The 23,702-nt window shown below is 41.9% G+C and overlaps 1 protein-coding gene and 1 pseudogene across 2 annotated transcripts; both read right to left on the bottom strand.

Annotated features, from left to right (window-relative positions):
* Positions 1-1,583: 1,583 nt before the first annotated feature.
* LOC308171131 (inverted formin-2-like) lies at positions 1,584-18,522 on the bottom strand (annotated as a pseudogene). The gene is made up of 2 exons: positions 16,969-18,522; positions 1,584-1,691 (listed from the first exon to the last, which is right to left on the bottom strand). The product of its transcript is annotated as an inverted formin-2-like (transcript).
* Positions 18,523-23,024: 4,502 nt separating this feature from the next.
* On the bottom strand, positions 23,025-23,588 carry LOC308171130 (septin-4-like; the record flags this gene model as incomplete). The annotated part of the gene is made up of 1 exon (XM_080545999.1): positions 23,025-23,588. One exon carries the CDS (start codon positions 23,586-23,588, stop codon positions 23,025-23,027), a length of 564 nt encoding a protein of 187 aa, XP_080402125.1.
* Positions 23,589-23,702: the final 114 nt, after the last annotated feature.

Here is a 23,702-nt window from a genome sequence, read left to right as displayed (position 1 = left end):
TTCCACCGACATAAGAAATATTGCCTCACGTATTATGAAGGAGTGCACAAAGGATACGTGCGCACTGCACATATCTTATTCGTCCTTGTCCTGTACGCATCACACTGTATAGATATATCTTTACTGTACATATTGATATTCATGCAAATATATTTACTTTTTACATTCATATTCAGTGCACGTAGCGCGAGGCTACATTAACAACTTGACCACCGTCCGCATTGACTTCACAGTAATCAACGTCACTAATAAATGACTATTCTGAAGAAAATATGCTTGCTTCAGCTTGATAAAAGTATGTACATGTCAATGAATAGACAGTAGGCTACAGTGGTTAATGTGGGGTAATATAACCAGGCTATCCAATTTTATGGAGAGTGAGGACACGATACTGTACTATCAATGAGCAACGACATGGTCACTAGGCTACCAAGGTATGGAAGCATATAGTAGACTCAATTCAAATGCTAATGCAATATGAGATTGCAATTGCATGTTCCACTTTTGCATGCATTCTTTCAGACAATATTCAAATTCAAATGCAATTCTAATGATTTGCATTTTCATTTTCATGTACCTGATGTGCACATTCACTGTCAATATTACAATTATAATGCAAAGCCATTTGACATTTACATTTCAAAGTCATGCGCTGCTTTGTAGCTGACAAAATTCTAAAGTTCATTCTAATGTGCAAATGACTATGCAATCCCAAAATAGCATATTCATTTGCCACTTTTGCCTGCGTTATTTGAGTCAATATTCAAATTGTAATGCAATAATGTGATTCGCAAAACCGATTGCTAAACCGTATACTCCATATGCGAGGGTTCACTTTTGCTAGGTCAGAGAAAATCGATTTTAATAGCGATGTTAATCTGTTGTTGGCACCGCATCTTTCTCACATTTTCAACTCCTGCTTGAGCTGTAGCCTACTCAAGTAGAATTTTGTGTTGAATTTGGATTTTTTTTTTTAACGTGTAATATTAGTTTCATTGAACTACTTAAACAGTTATTGTGTAATTTGTTTATTGCAAACAGCTGAGAAATAGTTTGCCAATAAACCTAATGTGCAATTGGGGGTTGAATAATTTTGATTGCAACTGTACAAGACAGGTTGCTAGTCTCGATTCATTGGTTGTGACCTGTGTGAAAGATGCTTTAGAGACGAGGAACAACTGCAGAACAATCATTTATAAATACTTTTATTAAGAATTCAGCAAGCCAAACATTCCACATAACTTATGTTAAACTAATGTTTGCTAACTATTTATTTTACAAAAATATTACATACCAGTCCAATAACATTTTAACAACGTATGCTCTTCAATGGTAACGCATGTAAGGAAGGAGACGAAGGAGGAAGACATATTTACTTGAACCAACATTTTGTCACACAGTGCGCCAAGTGTTCCATCAATCTTAATCAAGGTTATACAAAGCAAAACTGACAGCAACAATTATTTGTGTAAAACACAATAGCAAGTACAATAGATTTACGTACAACAACAACAACAACAACAACATACAGGGTTTAACTATATCACATCGATAATATCAGACTATACCTGACCTCTTCCCCCTCACTGGTTCCCTCTCAGCCTTACACCTAGTCTATAGGGCTTGGGGGACAGAGTAACTCCAAACACAGGAGTGTAGTCAGGTTCCCCTGCGTCCTCAGGCCAGACAAACTGGAAGCGTCGCAGAAGCGTCACCATAATCAGGAAAAGCTCCATACGAGCTAGTCCTTCCCCAAGACACATACGAGGCCCTGAAACATTAACAACAATAACAAGAAAAAAGCTAAATCAGCCATTTATTTCCATCCATCATCAACATTTATCTATAGCGATGTACTTTGTTTTGCGCTATATACCTGCAGAGAAGGGCAGGAAGGCCTCAGGCTTCTCAAACTCTCCCTGCTCATTCAGGAAGTTGGAAGGGTTGAAAGAATACACTTTATTGTCCTTGTACAGTTGCCTATACAATGAAAATGTGGTTCTTCTGAAGGTGCAAAAACAGAAAAACATATTCACATATTCACAGCAATATTAAGAAAATAAAAACAACTATAAAAGCAAGCTAAAAGACATGAGGTCAGTGTCTCATCTGGTTCATCCGTGGTTCATCTGTGTCATATGCGTATAATGCGGTGTGAGAGAAAACTATTATATGTAATAAGACATTTTTCTACATTTAAGATTCAAACTTCACAACAGAAAATTTAATATCTAGAGAAAGCTATAGAAACTGATTTCCTGTTGTAAACACAAAATGAAACCAGTTTCTCTACTTGAAGCTTGACATTGGCTAGACAACAGACATATTTAAATGATTACAAAGACCTGATTGCTCTCTTTTCTACCTAGATGGACTAAGCCATCTAGAGCAGTTTTGGACTTTTGTGTTTCCCCAGACCCAGTACTCTAAGACCAGACTAAACCAGTTGTAGCCATTGTGTTCCTTTTTCACCTTTGTGTCTCTAGGAGAAAGTGGGGGCCGATTCCCCCTTAACCTTCATCCCCCATCATCTTCCTCGATGTACAAATCCACACCCATTGCTCATGATTGGTCTAGACCTCACTCGAGGGCGGACCTCTTACCTGAGGGTACCTGAGTGCATAAATACTGAGATGTAATGAATGATCTTGACTTTACGAGGAACTTTGAATCTTCAGATGCGTCTGACGAACCTGTAAACTTCCTCCTTCTATAGAGGAAAATATTAAATATCATTTCTTATACATCTTGAAACGAAACAGGCTGCCTTTATTGATAATTTGCTCTAACAGCGGTCAACAAAAATACATCGCTCCCCTCTCTCTCCACTACCGCAATGCAAGGTGCGCAGGTGCTTAAAATACCTTGCAATATCACCCCCCATAACCATATGACTTCTCAATACGGTGATCAAGGCAATAAACAAACAATCAAAGTAGGATTACAGAATTTCAGTCTGCCTCCATCCATGTGGATGAACCACCCAAAGACCTGAGGTGTTGTCGGAGGCATGAATATGATTTAGGGGGTATTTAGTATAACAGGCTGGGTTTATTGTGAGTTTACTTGTTTGTTTATTGCCTTGATCACCGTATTGAGAAGTCATATGATGAGACACTGACCTCATGTCTTTTAGCTTGCTTTTATAGTTGTTTTTATTTTCTTAATATTGTTGTCTTTATTTGCACCACGGACCTCATTGTCTCTTAGCTTGTTTTATAGCATTTTCGCTTTTGAATTTGTCTAGTGTGTAATATTTGTGATATGTTATGTGTATAGGTTTGTGAATATGTGAATATGTTTTTCTGTTTTTGCACCTTCAGAAGAACCACTACAATTTCATTGTATAGGCAACTGTACAAGGACAATAAAGTCTATTCTATTCTATATTCTATACGCATTGTTTGTTATTTTTCTGGTTTTGATCGCTTATGGATTATTTTTGTACGTCGCCAAGTTTGATTGTTCTATTCAATAAATGCTCTAAAACGTACTTTTCATCTCAGCGGATTGTTTGGCGCGTCATACAATTACCAGCCCAGACCCTGGTTGCGTCTCTCAGCGACTTTTTACTTTTGGCTCTATCTATCTATCTCGCTACAGGTGTCATATAACCCTAACCAATATCCTGTCATATAAAAGTACCTTATTGAATCTCCAGGTAATGTATTTCTGACATCCATCACTTTTGCTGTCGTTAAGATACTTTATTTTTCTGTTTTGGTAGTCTGTCCAATGTGACAATTCCCTCCTCCACCGGCCCTAGTTTTGGATCTAGCTTGCTGTTCATTATTTTCATGATAAAACGTCATAACATCTTCATATACACCATACAGGATAAATACTGATTAACAGTAGGCTACTTTGGCAAATGCCCATTGAACAGATTTATTTATTATCCTATCTTAAGAAAACTAATGTAACACTCATCTGGGGATTTACACGGCAAATCAACTGAAGAACTACAAATGCCTGATGACAGGGAGATGACGTATGACTGCTCTGATGAATCAACCCCTATTTCATTCATTTTCTCTATATAACGACGTCGATCATTGATCGGCAATGACACTATATAATAGTTTGCCTAACTGGCCATCGGATTTGTGCTCCTAATATCTAAAAAGCACTACGGTTTTCTTATTTTATCGGATTAAAGTAGCAAAGACCAGAAATTCCCATTGACCGCCAGTCAAACTTCTACTCTTCGATCACCCAAAAAGGGGCGTGGACATTACGGGAGGTGAATACCTCCATTGAGAAGTTGGTGGAGCTCACACAGGAACACCTCTCAAACTTCTCCAGGCACATTTACAATATCAAGCACCAGTTTGAAAGACTGAGGAGTTTGAGAGAAACCCTGACCCAGAATGACGTAGTTATTCACGTAGACTATAGTGAGAACTATTCTTGTAAATATAGCAGAGAGATTAAAGAAACTCACTTTGGAGGTGGCAACCAGCAGGTAACCCTCCATACTGGACTGGAGTCATCTATCACAGTGGGGGCAGGGTGGAGTCATTTGCATCGCTTTCAGCCTGTCTTCAACACAACGCCACAGCCACATGGGCTCACCTTTACCCATGACCATGAGGCTTTGCGGCTGCTGCACCTAAACTTTGGAACAGCCTCCCCCTCCACGTACGGGCCGCTCAGACCCTGGAGATTTTTAAATCCCTCCTTAAAACACACCTGGCTCAAAACAAAGGGTGGCCGTGCTTTTACTGTTGGAGCTCCAACATTATGGAATCGCCTCCCCCTCACTGTCAGGTTAGCTGGGTCTGTACCACTTTTTAAAAAACGTTTAAAAACCCACTTATATAGGATGGCATTTTTATACGTTGTTTTCTCTTTTTACTTCTGATATTTGCATTGATTTTATCATTCGTTCATTTTATCATTTGTTTTATTGCTTGTGTGAAATGCTTGTTTACTTTTTTATGAATTACGCTGGCTGTTTATTTGCTGTGTTATGCAATATTCTACCAAATGTACTGTGAAGCACTTTGTGACTGCTGTCTTAATAAGTGCTATACAAATAAAGAAAAGTAAAGAAAAGTACGGGATGTCTCTTTCTGGCACCATCATGAGGGACTGCGTTCCATATTGCTTTTGCAATTTGGGGTTTGTTCACTGGGAGAAACACTGTTTTTGAGCAGAGCGCAGGTGGATACCCACAGAGTTCATACTTGAAGGCTTCAGATAATTTGTTCAGTTTGACTGTGGATTTGTAATCCATGGTGACTGCATGTGCTTTCCTCTTGAAGGTATATTCTGTCACCTTTTTCCCTACCATGTCCTTTAAATGAAGGCTGTTCATAATCGTGGTGTAATCTTTCTAAAGTTAGAACTTACGTGGAGTTTTTCAAAATGTAGAAAGTCCTCCACATTCTCTTTGCAGACCGAAGCTATAAACGCCTCTCGCTTCGACATTGTTATCAAATGCCGTGAGATAGATAGCTATGTTGTGAGATTTAAGACCCTTCTACCAACCTCTTTTGAATGGTCCACATTCACCGTATTATGGGCTGTCACACCAGTGATTAGGTGTTGAAGGTGTTCATACCCGGCAACAGATTTTGTGACTCCAACAATCAAGTATCATCAAGTATTTTGATGTCTGCCTATGTCTGTTTATTTAGTGTCTGCGTTGTCTCTTTCCTGTGTTGATGCAGAACGGTCCTTGTGCTGTTCACTAGTTTCATAGTTTACCCATGTCACTTATTTCATTGCATTGTTGATTTCAGATGTTGCAGGGTTGGAAAGAACCCACATCCACTAGGACCAAACGTTGTGTTTCAAACATTTCATACTTCGCATGAGGGCTTGTTCTATTACAAGGTCGGGGGACCTTTAGCTCAGCTTTTAACACAATCATCCCCCAGCAGCTTGTACAAAAACTGGATGGGCTGGGAGTGAACACCTCGCTGTGCTATTGGCTGTTGGACTTCCTGACCGACTCTGTGAACCATAGACATTATGGTATTTCATGCAGTTGAAAATCAATCAATCAGCGGTGATATGATACAGTTGACAGATGACATTTATATAGGCTACTTCATTATTGTCTAATTATGTATAATGAGTAAACATGTACTAACTGTTTATATTTTTTGCTTTATGTCCTGTTTCATTGCAGACAGTCAGCAGGTGGAAAAAAATGAGAGCTTTAGCAAAGGCTAGGCTGACAAAATTCAGAGCCAAAATGTACACCGACCCAGAACTACAGGAAGAGTACAGAAGGTTACAGCAAGATACATTAGCCTACAGTAGCCTATGCCCTTGTAGCCAAGTCAATATTGTTTATTATGCTATTTTATTTGTGTTGTGAATTTCCCCAAAATGAGATTGAGATTATTGGTTCCTACGTTAATTACATTGCATACATTTTTTTGTTTCCCGTGGGGGCGCTATTACGGTGACACGCATGGTCCAGCTCAGAACGCGTTTTACTCTGAGCTGGTGACACGGTCTTTTTCTGCTCTCTCCATCGTTATTTGAGATTTTGGGGTTGAATATTTTTGCGACACACACTGTAACAGAATATAATGTGGATGTTTATGTGTTTGCTAAGCTGTGTAGAAGAAATTGTCTTCTTATATTTTGTTTTGATTAAGATTGAGGAGTGAGACTGGCTACTAGGTTGTATGCTAGCAGCTAGCCACCGTGTGAACGTGAGGGGAGAGGCGCGCGCTGGTCTTGAGAATGTACATTGTGCCAGTTGTAATGGCGATGTTGCCTCGTGATACAGTATATCGTGAGCTTAGAATGAGAAGGTTCTATCTCCATTTAGGGTAGTTCAGAGATATTGAGCACCAAAGTTTTTACATTCCATTATGTTCTATGAGATGGAACCTTTGTATTTGATTAATTACTAACTGAAAAATGTCAACATTTTAAAGATAACACCACACAGGCATTAATAAACACCTAATGGATCAGATTATGTAGAAAACTAAATGTTGACAAAAATTGAGATAGATATAATTCTAACGTCACAATATGTTGGTGTTCATCATTGTATTTATTTTTTACAGTATGTGGATGGTGGAAGAGAACTGATGTGACACCTGTTTCTGATGTGTCTATGTTAAAGGGAATAAATCCACTGCTCATCCAACCGGTGTTTCTTCGTGAAAAAGACACAACGCAGAATACTAACCCAGCAGAAAGTAACCTGCTACACCCTCATACAGTGTAGGAAGTCAATACCCTACAGTGTTAGGAAGTCTACACACATTAATACTTTTTACAGTCGCCAAAAGCAAAGCCATATGCAAGCTGTGCGCAGTGGAGGTTACATTTTGTGGAAACACCACACATCTACGGAAACCACTTATTGAGGCATCACCCTGACGTGAAACATGGAAAAGCGGATCCGAATCAAGCCTCAGACATCAGAGCAGTCATACGTCATCTCCCTGTCATCAGGGATTTGGAGTTCTTAATTTCAGGGATTACGTCGCTACGACAGATTTCCGTAAATTTATTCCAAGTTGTGACGGATTTATTCCAAGTTGTGACGGATTTTACCTGGTGTAATATGATTTGTAGAGGCATACAATCTATTTTGATGTTGGTATTAGGTATATAAATGATATATAATAGCCTATATAGCCTACATATAGGCCTTTATTGGCTACAATTATGCGACAGTAACAGAGCGGGGTGCACTGACGCTGAACCCCTCATAGTGATAAATAGGTGGACAATGCGTGGTGCTGAAATAGCCGACATGCGGTGTGTGGTTTGAAAAAAGTAACGCCAGCTCAGTAAATCATTCAAACTTAATGTTTACTTATAGGCTATGTGAATGTGACTGCACTACACATGTGAACAGTAACAAAGCAAATGCAGTTTAATTTGATGAAAAACATTGACAACAAAATCGGCGCAAAAAAGAAAGAAAGCTGAATCCGCTTAGCCTATATGCTCCTGAAACGACAGAGCAAACACGCTACATTACTAGGGATAATAATTACAATGAGCCATTCATTAAAAATAGAAAAAATAATATTAGGCTATTAAATCTCACTTAATGAGAAAACTGGCATCTCCCATCGGTCACTATTTGTTGGCTATCTGGTGATATGGACGTCTTTGAGTGTCTAGAAAAGCGCTATAAGTCTAATGTATTATTATTATTTATTATTATTATGGACGTCACTTCAATCCGGCAGTTCTCAAGGTTTTTATGCATCAATCGATTCCTCTAGTCCGTCTTTATCGCATTCATTGACGAAAGGACGACTCGCATGTATAGGTGGAAGGGAACATTCATTGTGAGCACGTAAAATGTGAGTCTCACAACGGCTTTGCATTGATGAAACCAGGTAGGATGAATGCATAGTTCGCTGTCCATTCCTCTTTAAATGCCCTGTTTTCACCGTCAACTTTCCTCTTTAGACCTTTGGAGAGTGACATTATGTGTCTCTTGCTAGCTAGCAGGTTAAATGTTTAGCTAACTTCACCCGGCACGCAAACAACCAATCCAATAATAATGTGACCTTGTAAGTCTGGGAGGAGGGGGGAATAATTATCACAATAAAACTATGTTAAATAATTATTAGAATAAGTTAGGCTGCGCTACATCGTCAGTCCACACATTTATTATTCAAAACTATGGAAAAGGGTGAAACTACGTTTCAACGTTGTTGAGAACCACAACACAAACTCGCTAGTCAAGCCAAAATACTGCAACGTAATGGATTGGACTGCTACCTAGTTAACTAGAACACTACTTTACATTGTTAGCAGGCTCACAAAACAAGCTGTGTTAGTTGACTAGCGATGTGTCGTTGATTTTATACAACGCGGAAATGTGTTCACATTTTTCGAAAGAAAAGTCAAAGCATTAGAACATAGAACGGAAAATCGCACGCGCGCTTTGCGCACGGAAAGCCACCGGCCCCGATTTGGCCTGAATTTCTTTTTCCGTCAGGAGATTTTTTTTTGCTTTAATCCCTGTCATTTGATTTGCCGTGTAAATCCCCAGACTGCCCAAATCCGATGGCCAGTCAGGCAAACAATTATATAGTGTCGTTGCCGATCAATGATCGACGTCGTTATATGGAGAACATTTATGAAATAGGCAATGAATGTGTGTCCTTTCAGTCTGCCTCCATCCATGTGGATGAACCACCCGACCTAAAGGCCTGAGGTGTTGTAGGAGGTATGAATATGATTTAGGGGGTATTTAGTATAACAGGCTAATGGGTTTATTGTGAGTTTACTTTGATTGTTTGTTTATTGCCTAGATCACCGTATTGAGAAGTCATATGGTTATGGGGGGTGATATTGCAAGGTAATTTAATCACCTGCGCACCTTGCATGGCGGTAGTGGAGAGGGGAACGATGTATTTTTGTTGACCGCATTATACGCATATTCTATACGCATAGTTTGTTATTTTTCTGGTTTTGATCGCTTATGGATTATTTTTGTACGTCGCCAAGTTTGATTGTTCTATTCAATAAATGCTCTAAAACGTACTTTTCATCTCAGCGGATTGTTTGGCGCGTCATACAATTACTAGCGACTTTTTTTATTAGCGACTTTTTACTTTTGGCTCTATCTATCTATCTCGCTACAGGTGTCATATAACCCTAACCAATATCCTGTCATATAAAAGTACCTTATTGAATCTCCAGGTAATGTATTTCTGACATCCATCACTTTTGCTGTCGTTAAGATACTTTATTTTTCTGTTTTGGTAGTCTGTCCAATGTGACAATTGCCCTCCTCCACCGGCCCTAGTTTTGGATCTAGCTTGCTGTTCATTATTTTCATGATAAAACGTCATAACATCTTCATATACACCATACAGGATAAATACTGATTAACAGTAGGCTACTTTGGCAAATGCCCATTGAACAGATTTATTTATTATCCTATCTTAAGAAAACTAATGTAACACTCATCTGGGGATTTACACGGCAAATCAACTGAAGAACTACAAATGCCTGATGACAGGGAGATGACGTATGACTGCTCTGATGAATCAACCCTTATTTCATTCATTTTCTCTAGTGTTGTTCCGATACCATTTTTTGATCCCGATACCGATACCGATACCTGACCGTGCAGTACTTGCCGATACCGAGTACCGATCCGATACCACGGCGTTTGAAAAAACAAAACAAAAAAACATGTTTTTTGAGCCGCATACTCACCTCGATGTAAAATTATTGCTAACACTTAGTCTGGCACTGCTCAAAACCTTTGTAAAACAGGAAAAAATACCAACAGAGAGTGAATACTATAGAACTTTTTTTTATTGTCTACCTGGTATGGTGACAAGAAAATCAACCCCTTATAAAACCTGAAATGTGGCTCTCACAGATGCCAATCAGTGCAATATCCATTTAAGATATAAAACAGTCGTAGTAGTAGTGCAACAGCAAGTGAACATTTACAAACAAAATAACTTTAGTACTTAAAAAAAAAAAAAAAAAAAAAAAAAAAAAATCGGAATTTGTTTTTTGTTAGTACTCGCCGATACCGATACCAGCATTTTTGTGCGTATCGGTGGCCATGCCGATACTAGTATCGGTATCGGAACAACACTAATTTTCTCTATATAATGACGTCGATCATTGATCGGCAATGACACTATATAATAGTTTGCCTAACTGGCCATCGGATTTGTGCTCCTAATATCTAAAAAGCACTACGGTTTTCTTATTTTATCTGATTAAAGTAGCAAAGAACAGAAATTCCCATTGACCGCCAGTCAAACTTCTACTCTTCTATCACCCAAAAAGGGGCGTGGACATTACGGGAGGGGAAAGTACCCGGATGCGTTGCTCTGATGAATACCTCCATTGAGAAGTTGGTGGAGCTCACACAGGAACACCTCTCAAACTTCTCCAGGCACATTTACAATATCAAGCACCAGTTTGAAAGACTGAGGAGTTTGAGAGAAACCCTGACCCAGAATGACGTAGTTATTCACGTAGACCACATGTGTCAAAGTCAAGGCCCGCGGACCAGATCAGGCCCGTGAATGAGTTCTCTCTCGCCCGCGGGATGATATTTAATTACTATTAAAACCGGCCCGCATTATTCTGTGCCCGCAGCACCATAATACTACAAGTCCCAAGATGCACTGCGAGTGCATTGGCGCGTACCGAGTACCCGCGAGCGAGCGCGACCCCGCGTCTTCTCTTCACGTCAGTACTAGTCATGAGCAGTAGCAGCACAGTCACAGTGGAGGTCTGAACATCGCCGTCAATTCCCGAGTGTTCCCGAGTACACAGTTTGCTGACAAACCGCCGAATTCAGGCGGAGATTTTCCGACTTTGAAGCCCAAAAAAGCAGGCTTCAACTGCTCAGCAATCCATTTGCAGTTGACGTGGAAAGTGCATCAGCAAATCTCCAAATGGAGCTGTAATGACACACTGAAGGCAAAATGGCGTCCGTGGCGCTGCTGAGTTTGCTCGTTTCATCCCCGACACAATGCCTGAGCTGCGCACCCAAGTTGCTCGCACGCTGTCTATGTTTGGCAGCACATACGTGTGTGAACTACTGTTTTCGTTGATGAAACTAAACAAAATATCACATAGCATCTTGGGCATGTGCATCTTACTGATGAACACCTGAACTCAATCCTGAGGATTTCCTCAGCTCAGAGCCTGACCCCAAACATTAATGAACTTGTACTCAAGATGAGACACCAAGTATCGGGCTCAGCCTCAGACAAGTGAGCAGAAAGGACTTGGACTTGATATTTCTTTGAAGGGAATTATTATTTTTTTCTCCAGTTGAATGGACCCAGGGAAATGTTGCCTAAGAAATTAATGCAACTGTTTTGCACGTTTGCACTAACTTTTCTAATTTTATTATAAAAGACAGTCATTGGTGAGGATCAGAGCAGCAAACTGATTTGTTTTTTAATGCATGCTGTTTCATTTTTGCATTTATCTTGCCATTGAGCTTTGAATGAAAATTACATTTTGCTGTTTACCTGTTAAAAAAAAGAAGAGAAAAAAAACGTTTTCAATTTATTGCTGAAAGAGCCTTGAGAAAATATTGCAACTGATTTTATTTATGTTTTACTTAATTTAATTTAATGATTAATGTTAAGTGCAATATAGGCTGTGTTATTGGTATTGGTTCAATATGTGCAATAATTGCGAGTTTTAATAAACATTGAACCAGCCCGGCCCTCCACTTGTAACAATTTTTTATTTTGGCCCCCTGTGTATTTGAATTTGACATGACTGACGTAGACTATAGTGAGAACTATTCTTGTAAATATAGCAGAGAGATTAAAGAAACTCACTTTGGAGGTGGCAACCAGCAGGTAACCCTCCATACTGGACTGGTGTCATCTATCACAGTGGGGGCAGGGTGGAGTAATTTGCATCGCTTTCAGCCTGTCTTCAACACGACGCCACAGCCACATGGGCTCACCTTTACCCATGACCATGAGGCTTTGCGGCTGCTGCACCTAAACTTTGGAACAGCCTCCCCCTCCACGTACGGGCCGCTCAGACCCTGGAGATTTTTAAATCCCTCCTTAAAACACACCTGGCTCAAAACAAAGGGTGGCCGTGCTTTTACTGTTGGAGCTCCAACATTATGGAATCGCCTCCCCCTCACTGTCAGGTTAGCTGGGTCTGTACCACTTTTTAAAAAACGTTTAAAAACCCACTTATATAGGATGGCATTTTTATACGTTGTTTTCTCTTTTTACTTCTGATATTTGCATTGATTTTATCATTCGTTCATTTTATCATTTGTTTTATTGCTTGTGTGAAATGCTTGTTTACTTTTTTATGAATTACACTGGCTGTTTATTGCTGTGTTATGCAATATTCTACCAAATGTACTGTGAAGCACTTTGTGACTGCTGTCTTAATAAGTGCTATACAAATAAATAAAAGTAAAGTAAAGTACGGGATGTCTCTTTCTGGCACCATCATGAGGGACTGCGTTCCATATTGCTTTTGCAATTTGGGGTTTGTTCACTGGGAGAAACACTGTTTTTGAGCAGAGCGCAGGTGGATACCCACAGAGTTCATACTTGGAAGTCTTCAGATAATTTGTTCAGTTTGACTGTGGATTTGTAATCCATGGTGACTGCATGTGCTTTCCTCTTGAAGGTATATTCTGTCACCTTTTTCCCTACCATGTCCTTTAAATGAAGGCTGTTCATAATCGTGGTGTAATCTTTCCAAAGTTAGAACTTACGTGGAGTTTTTCGAAATGTAGAAAGTCCTCCACATTCTCTTTGCAGACCGAAGCTATAAACGCCTCTCGCTTCGACATTGTCATCAAATGCCGTGAGATAGATAGCTATGTTGTGAGATTTAAGACCCTTCTACCAACCTCTTTTGAATGGTCCACATTCACCGTATTATGGGCTGTCACACCAGTGATTAGGTGTTGAAGGTGTTCATACCCGGCAACAGATTTTGTGACTCCAACAATCAAGTATCATCAAGTATTTTGATGTCTGCCTATGTCTGTTTATTTAGTGTCTGCGTTGTCTCTTTCCTGTGTTGATGCAGAACGGTCCTTGTGCTGTTCACTAGTTTCATAGTTTACCCCTGTCACTTCTTTTATTGCATTGTTGATTTCAGATGTTGCAGGGTTGGAAAGAACCCACATCCACTAGAACCAAACGTTGTGTTTCATACTTCGCATGAGGGCTTGTTCTATTACAAGGTCGGGGGATAGTCCAGCCTAGTATTAATTATTAATTATCAAGGTGCTGATCCCAATTTCCAGTTTTCTCCAATCTGATGAATGCACGGACTAGGTCAATCATCTCCATGTACTGTGGCCAGAGTGCTGCTGTCCGGTCATCTACCAAGGTTGTCTTCTCTGCCTCCAAGCGCTGAGCTATGATCTGGAGTAATTCACTTGCATTTGTCCCGGTTATGGTGGCAGCCATAACACTGTCATACAGATCTGAGGCTTCTGCTAGTTCCTCTGGTACTTTGGCATGGTCTGTGGATTCTCCATCTGGCTGATCAGAAACTGGTTAATCTGGAGCTGTTTTACTTGTGTGTCCTCGCTGTCATCAGCAACGGCACCATCTTCAGTCAACTCTGACACATCCTCTGAGTCTACTCTACACCATCATTTTATAGCCTACATACTTTTTTAGATGAGATTTTAGATTAGATTCAGACAACGAAATGCAGTAAAAAGTGTGTCTGAAGAGGGATTTGAACCATCATCTTAAAATGATGATTTAATACTATGGCAGCGGTCAAAACCACTATGTCATCGTGACAATATGACTATATGTAGCCTGCTACTGATATCACCACAGTAGTAAATATTCATTCATTAAAATATGAACATTTAACAATAACTGGGGCTAGTATGACCTACGCATTTAATCGGTCAGCAATTTCTTGCCAAACCATTTCCCTCGCCTTGTTAATTGCGGCAGTATTGCACTATTTTACATCTTATTTTTCGTCTTCTGTGAACACTGATGACATAAGCCTGATCCTCGTTCGAGGAATCACCTGAGGCTTGAATCCCATTCACGAGTTGCCTGAAAGCGGCTTTTATTTTAATCGCTGATATACTAATCAACGTACGTGGAATACCCCCCTGCATTGTTTACTAAGCTGTGTGTATGTACAAGTTTGTATGTTTATTGCCGACACACCGACAGTGAGTTACATGGCATAGCCAAATGTGTTCGTTTGTTAACTATGTAGTAGGTTACATTCCATAGCCAAACATGTTAGTTTGTTAACTATGTAATCACATTCCATAGCCAAACGTGTTAGTTTGTTAACTAGTGTACTGAGTTACATGCTAAGCTGTGTCAGTGTTTACTAGGCTAGCCACACAGGTGTTGGCTTGTTAGCTATCTAGCTTTGTTAGAAGCTTGTTTGTTTGTTTTTTGTTAGTGTGGTTTTGTTTGTTGTGTACGAACGTACACAAGTTATTGTGTGTGTGTGTCAGGGTTTCCGTTAGAAAAAATTGGTGTCGGTCAACGTGTCCGGGAAGATTTCAATTTACCGGACAAACGTGAGATATTCCGGTCATCATATTAAAATATAATATAGCTGTTTGTCGCGGTGATTACTGTTGTGTAGCCTATATATGCCGTTTAATGTCTATTTCTCATCCGATACGATTAGATGCGAGCTATATAATAAATATAATAATATAGGCTTTCATGATTCGCATGCGCGCTATGCCATATGTCCAGCGCTGAACGCGCGCCACACTGGGAACTGAACAGACTGCATCGATCAATGAACGGACTCCACATTACGTTAACTGAAGTCTGTTAAATTGTTTGGGATTAATGTGAGTTTTCTATTTTCTCTTTCCAGTTTTACCCTTTTTTATCAATAAAACAACGTCATTTCTATAACCAGGTCTCGCTGGTTGGGAAGGCATTTAGTTTAGCTGCCTGTCAAATCATACTTAATCGGACTCGGGAGTATGACAATGAGGAGAACATAACTGTTTATTGAGAAACAATTGATAGGCAGGCTGGGATACGTATATAAAGAAATACCACAATGTCTAGATTTATAACATTTTATTGAAAAGTGCAAGAGGTTACATGTAGGCTTCTGGCGTGACACATAGGCTAGCCTAATTTCCGTTCATATGCCTTTTATCAGATAAAATAAAATAGAATAAAACTTTGAAAATAAATAGGCTGTTAGTGAGGTTATGGGAAAGGACTGTATAAGGTGAATAGTTCAATGAGAGTATGCTCCATTCGCCCCCGGGGCGTCGATCAGGACACACATGACAGGAGATTGACTTTGTGTTCAGGTTTCTTTAGTGGGTTCAGGCAGGGTACAGTTCAGGCATGGGTAGGATGATTGCAAACACTACAATGGGTGTATGTGTGGTTCTTGCAAAACCCGTCGTTGACTCATAATTACAGATTCATAAAAATGAAATAACAATTACAACAACATCTGACAACGGAGTTTCATAAAATAACAGTAGTGTTACTATTGCCTTACTGTTGATGTCACACCGCTGGCTAACTGACTGGAGTTGTAACATGAGAAACTTGTGGTACTTTCAACTTCTTCTCCGATCTGAATCAATGCGGTCCTGAATGCACTGCGCACTTAAGGTGGCAGGTGATATTACGCACAGCTTAGCTCTTAAGGTGGAAATGATAACCAAATATAATAATCATGAACTTAGAATATTGGAACCTTTCTTTTATTCTTATTATTCTTTTTTTTCCAAAAGATTTGTTGATGTTTATTTATTGTAATTGGCAGGAAGAAGTACTAAAAGCATTAGCATTGGCTTTGAGGTTGAAAGGGTTTGAGACTGGCAATCTCAAAAGTGTTTGGTCCCCCTGGTGGATGTGTGAGAGTATGGCACCGGTAGAGAGGAATACATTAAGGGCCAATCCCGATTCCTTTTTCTACTGCTATGGCTCATTTTCGAGTGTGACTCGATTGGAAGCCAAGGCCTTCGAACAGAGCCGCAAGCCATAATGGTTTAAATCTACCCCTACTCCTTTGCTGCGTCTTTTCTTTGGACTTTGTGTCTCCGTCAACTGTGGCCAAGGTAGGTGCTGACACTGGACACCCATCCACCACCGTTCCATCAGCCCCTCTCTGATCCATCACCTTTGTTTCTGTGTTTCCTTCCCTAGTAGCATCCCCAGTAGAGGATAATTCGTTACGGTTCACATCCTTAACCTCAACCCCGGATTCAGTAGCCATGCCCTCATCTCTCTCTGAAGATCCCTCCTTGAGCAGGGGATCCAATCCAGGATTGAGAGGGGCGATGGTCTCTGATGAATCCAGTTTGAGTCCTGTTGGAAGGCCTGATGTGGACTCCCCTGTGTGTGGCAGTCTGTCCTGCGATCCTTGCTGAATGGTTGATGCCACCTTGTCCACTTCTATGCCATCTTGGGTATCTACGGCTGATGATCGCTCAAGCTTGGCATGTTCAGGCTGGGTGCTATCCCTTTTCTTGTCATTAGAGGGCAGGCTGCCCCTGTCTGCCTGGGCCCTGGTGTTCTTCCTTAGTGCATAGCCCTTCTTGATGTCAGCCAACAGGTGGTCTATGATGCAGCCCTCCTCCTGAACTGGGGGGGCTTTACGAATTATTTTTCCGTTCTCCCCCCTCGGTCTCTTGGCGTCATCCTCCTCTTGCTGTTTCTTCCTCTTCTCTGCCTTGATGGCCTGCTCTCTCCAGGTCTGGTTGTCCTTGATTGCTTTAAGGAAGAGTCCTCTGAAGGTCTTGATGGTGTTGAACAGCTCCTCTAGTGAGAGGCGGGACGTGTCCTCACACAGATCCTCTGCTAGCTCTTCCTTCTTCTTTTCGATGGAGGCAAAGAGCTCCTGCAGCTCCTCACAGGCCTCCAGGTTCCCCTTCATAGCAGTGAGATACTGCTGCTTGATATCCTCCTGAGAAGAAGAGGACACTTTTTTCTCAGAACCCTTCAACCGTTTGACCAGTGAGCTCGACTCCGCCTGAATAGAATCCACATTTATTCCAGCAGCCTTTATTACAGATCTCTAGATCATCCGGAAGGTTCAGCAAGTCAGCATGGGTTTTCTCCGCCTCCTCCAGGATGTGATGGAGCAATGTGATACGGGACTTGTTGGCTTTGGTTTCTGTGAGCTTCAGCAAGGTGCTGATCTTGAAGCCATCTGCATTGCCTGTGTGACTCCCATAGTTGAGGAAGTTTCCAATGTCAAGTATGAGCTTGCAGAAACTTGGAAGGCGAGTGCTCTCCATCAAACTCTCATAGGCTGCGTCCAGCAGCTCAGCTTTGGGTTGCAGCATCTTTAACACAGAAGCGGTCTCCTCACAGAGAAGCATGCACTCGATCCTCATGGTGTAGCATGAAACTGATAGGAGCTCGAGGTAGAACCGATCCACACCGGCCAGCTTCTCTATCTCCCCTTGGTATGACTTGAGGTTCTCAATCTCATGTTTCTCCGGCAGTAACGTCTGCATCTGTTTCAGCACCTCGACGTCAAACTTGGAACGGTCCCCATTTTGGATCATAGCTACAAAGTCTTTATGTGAGCATCTGAACTGCTTCAAGAATATGTTCAAATTTAGATTTTTCTTGGCATCAATGAAGGATATCTCTTTGGGCTCTCGTTTGACCGTAGTGTTGGTACTTTTGGCCTTTGAGTCAGTCACTGGCAGACAGAAGAGCTCCTCAATGCTGGAGTAGTCAGGTTCCAGGGAATCAGACTGCACTGACGACCACATGGATTGGCTTTCAGACACCACTCTGGAGGGCAGCTTCTGCCAGTTGAGCTTCTTCATGCGCAGTGTGGGACAGCGGCTGGCCTTGGGGAGAGGAGCGTAGTAGGATGCCCCCAAGAACTGCACGTTCTGGGGCACAATAATACCTCCTCCAATACCTGGGGGAGGGGGTGGTGGGGAGGGGGGCCCATACCAGGCAGGGAAGGGGGAGGTAGGGGGCCCATACCAGGCAGGGGAGGGGGAGGTGGGGGGCCCATACCAGGCAGGGGAGGGGGAGGAGGTGGACCTCCCTGCCCCATCCCTGGTAGAGGTGGTGGAGGAGGAGGTGGCATCCCAGGTAAAGGAGGAGGTGGTGGGGGTGCACCAGGAGTGGCGCACGAAAAGTGTGCCAGAAGTGATGCACCATAAGTGGTGCCTGGCAGGGGTGGGGGTGGGGGAGGAGGAGGGTTTGGGGTAGCAGCAGGAAGTGGAGGGGGAGGAGGGGGAGTTACGGAAGCCATGTCTGATTGGTTGGTTGTGCTGCCGAGCAAGTCTGTCTGGATTGCCCTGTTGGTGGTCTTGGTCTTGGGACTGGCTGAGATCTGTTGTCTCATGGAAGAGAGCAGGCGCTCCATCAAACGTTCAGCGGAGTCCATTTGTGAGTCGTGGGCCAGCAGAGTGGCACGTTCAATATTGGAACCTTTCTAACATAGGATTTAAATGAACTTGCAATGCGCATACGCCTATGCCTTTTCTCAGATAGGGGATAGCCTTAAATAAAATAGCCTAGAGTAAAAACCTTTTCATCTGAAACCATATAAAAAGAATAAACCATAACACTGTCTTTTCCTTCTCTCTTTCTCTCTCTCTCTCTCTTTTTCACAATTCGATACCATAAAACACATAGATCTTTTAAATATATCAGTGCAACATTGTTTTTACATCTAGTGCTGCAGCATCCTTTCTTCATGAGGTTCACACCAATCAGGGTTGGGGTCAACTCAATTAAAATTAATCAATTCAGGAAGTAAACTGCAACTCCAATTCCAAATGTCCCCCATCCTTTTCAATGAGGAACATTTAAGAACCGGAACCTCAGTGAACTGCCTAAACTGAATGAAACTGAACGGACCCCAATGCTGACACCAATAACATTAGGCCTTTAACGTTATGTGAAATACGGATAATAAAAAAGCTAAAAGCAGAACAACAAAACATGTTTACCTACTCGGAAGGACAGTAAAAACAGAGGGTGAAACACAGAAGCTCTAAACGGCCATAAGGAATTAACAATTACACATCACATCCACTGATTACTGGGGGTCCGTGTTGTTTCTGCCGTTTACAGTCCAGTTGTCTGATAGTAATTCACATCATTTTCATTGTGATGAGGTAGGACATTTGGACTTTCCTGCTGATCTAAAGCTTTACTGGCTTCTGTTAAACTGCATTTTGAGAGGTGTGGGATCTGTGTTGACAATGCTCTCTGTTTGGCAGGATCACAAGGCAATTCCTTGTTTCTGTTGGACTCCCAGGAGGTCTCCTTCACACTTAATTTTTTTTCTCTTGGCAGGGGCCAACATAGGCCCTGTGGTTTCACTCTTGCCCCTCTTTCTCTTCCCAGGGCTGGGTTCAAAGAGGATCTGAACCTTAGTCTTTGAGGGCAAGTTGAGCAAAAGAGGCCTTTGTGGGTTGTTAACTGGAGAAAAGTAGTCCTCAAACGCTCCATCATCTTCATTGGGACAGGAAGAAGCATTCACTGAGTCACTTGAGAGAGCAAAGGACCGTGCGGACAGAGATACAGAAATACTACAAGCATCTTTATTTGTGGTTGATTTACTTTCTATGGGGGACACTCTAAGGTAAACACACTCTTGCTACCATCAGGACTCTCTGAAGAAATTTGTTTCTTGACTCCAGCTCTTTTGATTTTGGTCAACCTTGGCTTTTTGTCTTGTTTTATGCCTTCGTCTTCAGCTGATAAAGCAGGGAACGGAATTGGATCTAATGATTTTGGTCTCGACACATCACTGCAAGGTGACAACCACTGGTCGTTCTTGTGCAGGGATTTTCCAGGACAGTTGTCACTAGTGTCTTCTTGTTGCTTCTTTCCATCTTTCTTCTTTTAGCAAGACTGAGCACCAACATATGGGTCATCAGAATCCGTATCCAGCTGGGAGATGGGTGATGGTGTATTCCCAAGAGAAGGCTCGAGTTCAGGTGATAATCTGGACTCTGCCATCTCTGAAGCTGTGGGAGAGAGGTTCTCCCTTCTCTCTCTCATCTCTTTCAGTCGCTGTGCCATGGTGTCAGACACTTTCAGCAGAGGGCTGTAGACTATTCCATTCTCGTGATCAATGATGAAAGTGGACACATCTGTAAAAAAAGGTGACGACGGCACTGGATGAAGCTCTTTCATCATCTTGTCCAGTTTTTTCTTCATGCGTGTGTCATTTTCGGGGGTCAGCACGGGGAGGTCTTTTGGCTGCATAGAACGATGTGCCCTTCTCTTGAGCGCAGGACTGGCTTCATCATTGAAGGCAGGACACAGCTCTTCATCCACATGTTCACCGTCATCTTTACATCTGGCCACCCAGAGAACAGATACAAGCCTCACACCAGTCTTCTGGGCTTTATCCCATGTGGCTGGATGGCCGTGTTGAAAGACCACATGGGTGACTCGCTTAGTAATCTTTTTGTCACCTCAGCTCCCATATCGCACAGCTGCTGGATGATGGACTTGGAGTAATTCTCCGTTTTGCTTCTGGACCACACATCAACATAGGCCACAACATCTTTAAGGATGGCAGCAGAGTTGCTGTTTGTGGTCATCTTATTCACATTCACGTGCACATCTATGGTGACCACACACTCCAAACCAAGTGTAAATGTGCAGAAAACTCGAAGTTATTAACATAACTCGAGCTGAGAGTTGTCGGCCATGTTTTTTGTTTTTGAAAAGCAAAAGTTTGAAAAATATCAGTTGGCGCATGTATGTTAACCCTTAACCGCCCGTTGTCATACTCGATGGGGCGATTACGTGAGCTAGATATGTAACATCAATTTAGTAAACCTAGGCAGGGGTGAAAGTGGTTTGAGTTTCTTACAGGAACTATAGGCTACTACCCCAACCTTCATCGTTTCATATTGTTCTCCTCCTGCCCCCAGCTTCATGCATCCCTGAACACACACATCGTGGTGTTGGTGTCGAAATTAGAAAGACATTAGGGCTGCCAAGTTTCACCAAAAGTTTGGAGTGAGAGTTTTTGGTGGTGGAGCGGCCCAAAACTGTGCACGTTTTGGTAGCGGCGGCCCCTCTCTCCCACACAATTATTTGTGCTAGTTTCCTGCAATTTTAAACCAGCACAAGAAATGAAAATAATTGGAACATTTGATAAAACAAGAGAAATTCAGATAATATATCTTAAGTCTTAATAAACAAATACAGTAGCCTACAGAGTCTAAAACAAAATTGGGCCTCATCAAGTGAACTCAACCCCTTGGTCAGCAGCAGAAAGACCCTTGGTCATCATCTTATATACAGTGCATTGCTCATAGATGGCTATCATGTTATACAGTACATACCATGGTTTTTCCTGGGTCTGAATCAAGCCTTGGAGGTTGATGTTGTGCGCGCACAGTGCGCCCACATTTTCTTTGAGGGACCCCCAATTGTTGTATTTGTATTGTAAATTGTAATTATTATTAATAATAATAATAATAATAATAATACGATGCGATTTGAAAGTACCAGTAGGCTACCAGATACGTATGCACATATTTTGCTACCAGGGTTGCCAGATGGAATTGACAATTTCCAGCCCAACCAGTCTAAAAGCTGCCGAATCCACCCGTCCAGTGTGACCAAAAGTAGCCCAATCTGGCAACACGGCTTGCTTATGGAAGCATATAGTGGACTAAATTCAAATGTTAATGCAATTTGAGATTGCATTTGCATGTTCCACTTTTGCATGCATTCTTTCAGACAATATTCAAATTCAAATGCAATTCTAATGAGCGGATGTGTTTCCTAGAACATATAAATGCAATTGCTAATCACATTATTGCATTACAATTTGAATATTGACTCAAATAACGCAGGCAAAAGTGGCAAATGAATATGCTATTTTGGGATTGCATAGTCATTTTCACATTAGAATGACAATTTGAATTTTGTCAGCTACAAAGCGGATGTGTTAACTAGAACATGCAATTGCGTATCACATTATTGCATTACAATTTGAATATTGACTCAAATAACGCAGGCAAAAGTGGCAAATGAATATGCTATTTTGGGATTGCATAGTAATTTTCACATTAGAATGAACTTTTGAATTTTGTCAGCTACAAAGCAGCGCATGACTTTGAAAATTAAATGTCAAATGCCTTTGCATTATCATTTTAATATTGACAGCGAATGTGCACATCAGGTACATGAAAATTAAAATGAAAATCATTAGAATTGCATTTGAATTTGAATATTGTCTGAAGGAATGCATGCAAAAGTGGAACATGCAAATGCAATCTCAAATTACATTAAAGGAATTTCAAGTCCCGCAAAACGAGAACTGGTTGAAATGCGTGAGTCTCACGGCCACCTACTGTAAGGTGCGACTGTCCCCCCGCCCCCGGCGCGACTGTAATCCCGGTCGGACTGTCTCAGTGTTTCCTTGTTGGAAATTATGGATCGTGAATCGTGATTGCTTCTGCACTCTGCAACAATCGGATTTTGATTGACAGGCAGCTGCATCTCTTCCCCCAACAGCGTTCCGGCACAGAAAGTCTTGCCGGAACGCAGCACCGGACCGTTCCGGCCCACTTTCACCTATGAACCTAGGATTATATTTCAGCAAGATTATCTTGAGTTGCAAACGTTGTTCGAGCGATGCGTCAAGAAAGGCCGGAACTGGTAGATCTTGATGCCGTACTGCTCGATCTCCTCTCTGGTCTTGAATTTCTTTTTCTTGACCTCAGCCGGGGTGTAGGTGTCTGCCTTGGCCAGCACAGGCACGATGTTCACCTTCTCATGCAGAGCCTTCATGAACTCCACATCCAGAGGCCTGAGACCGTGGCCGAAGGGAGAGATGAAGTAGAGGCAGCAGTGCACGCGGTTGTCCTGGATGTTCTTGCGGTTCAGGCCGCTCTCGTCCCTGAAGTACTGCTCAAACTGCTGATCGATGTAATCCGCCACGGACTTCCATTCAGTGTTGTTGACAGCGTCCCCAAACCCGGGCGTGTCCACGATGGTGAGCTTCAGCTTCACGCCCTTCTCCTCGATGTCCACGGTGTGCTTGGTGATCTCCACCGTCTGAGTGATACGCTCCTCAGCGTTGAGCAGCTTCCTATCCTTGTAGAGGTCTGTGAGGAAGAGGCTGTTCACAAGAGAGGACTTGCCCAAACCCGACTCCCCTGCTACCATCAGGGTGAAGTCAAAGCCCTTCTTGACAGATTTGCGGTGCACCTGGTTTGGCAGCGTAGCAAAGCCCACGTATTCTTTGTCTGCGTCCTCCGGGTAGTCGTAGGGGTCAAAGCG

This window comes from Nansenia antarctica, assembly GCF_963989245.1.
Source record: "Nansenia antarctica genome assembly, chromosome: 15".
In the NCBI taxonomy this organism is placed as follows: Eukaryota; Metazoa; Chordata; class Actinopteri; order Argentiniformes; family Microstomatidae; genus Nansenia; species Nansenia antarctica.
This window is presented reverse-complemented; position numbering and strand designations above follow the sequence as displayed.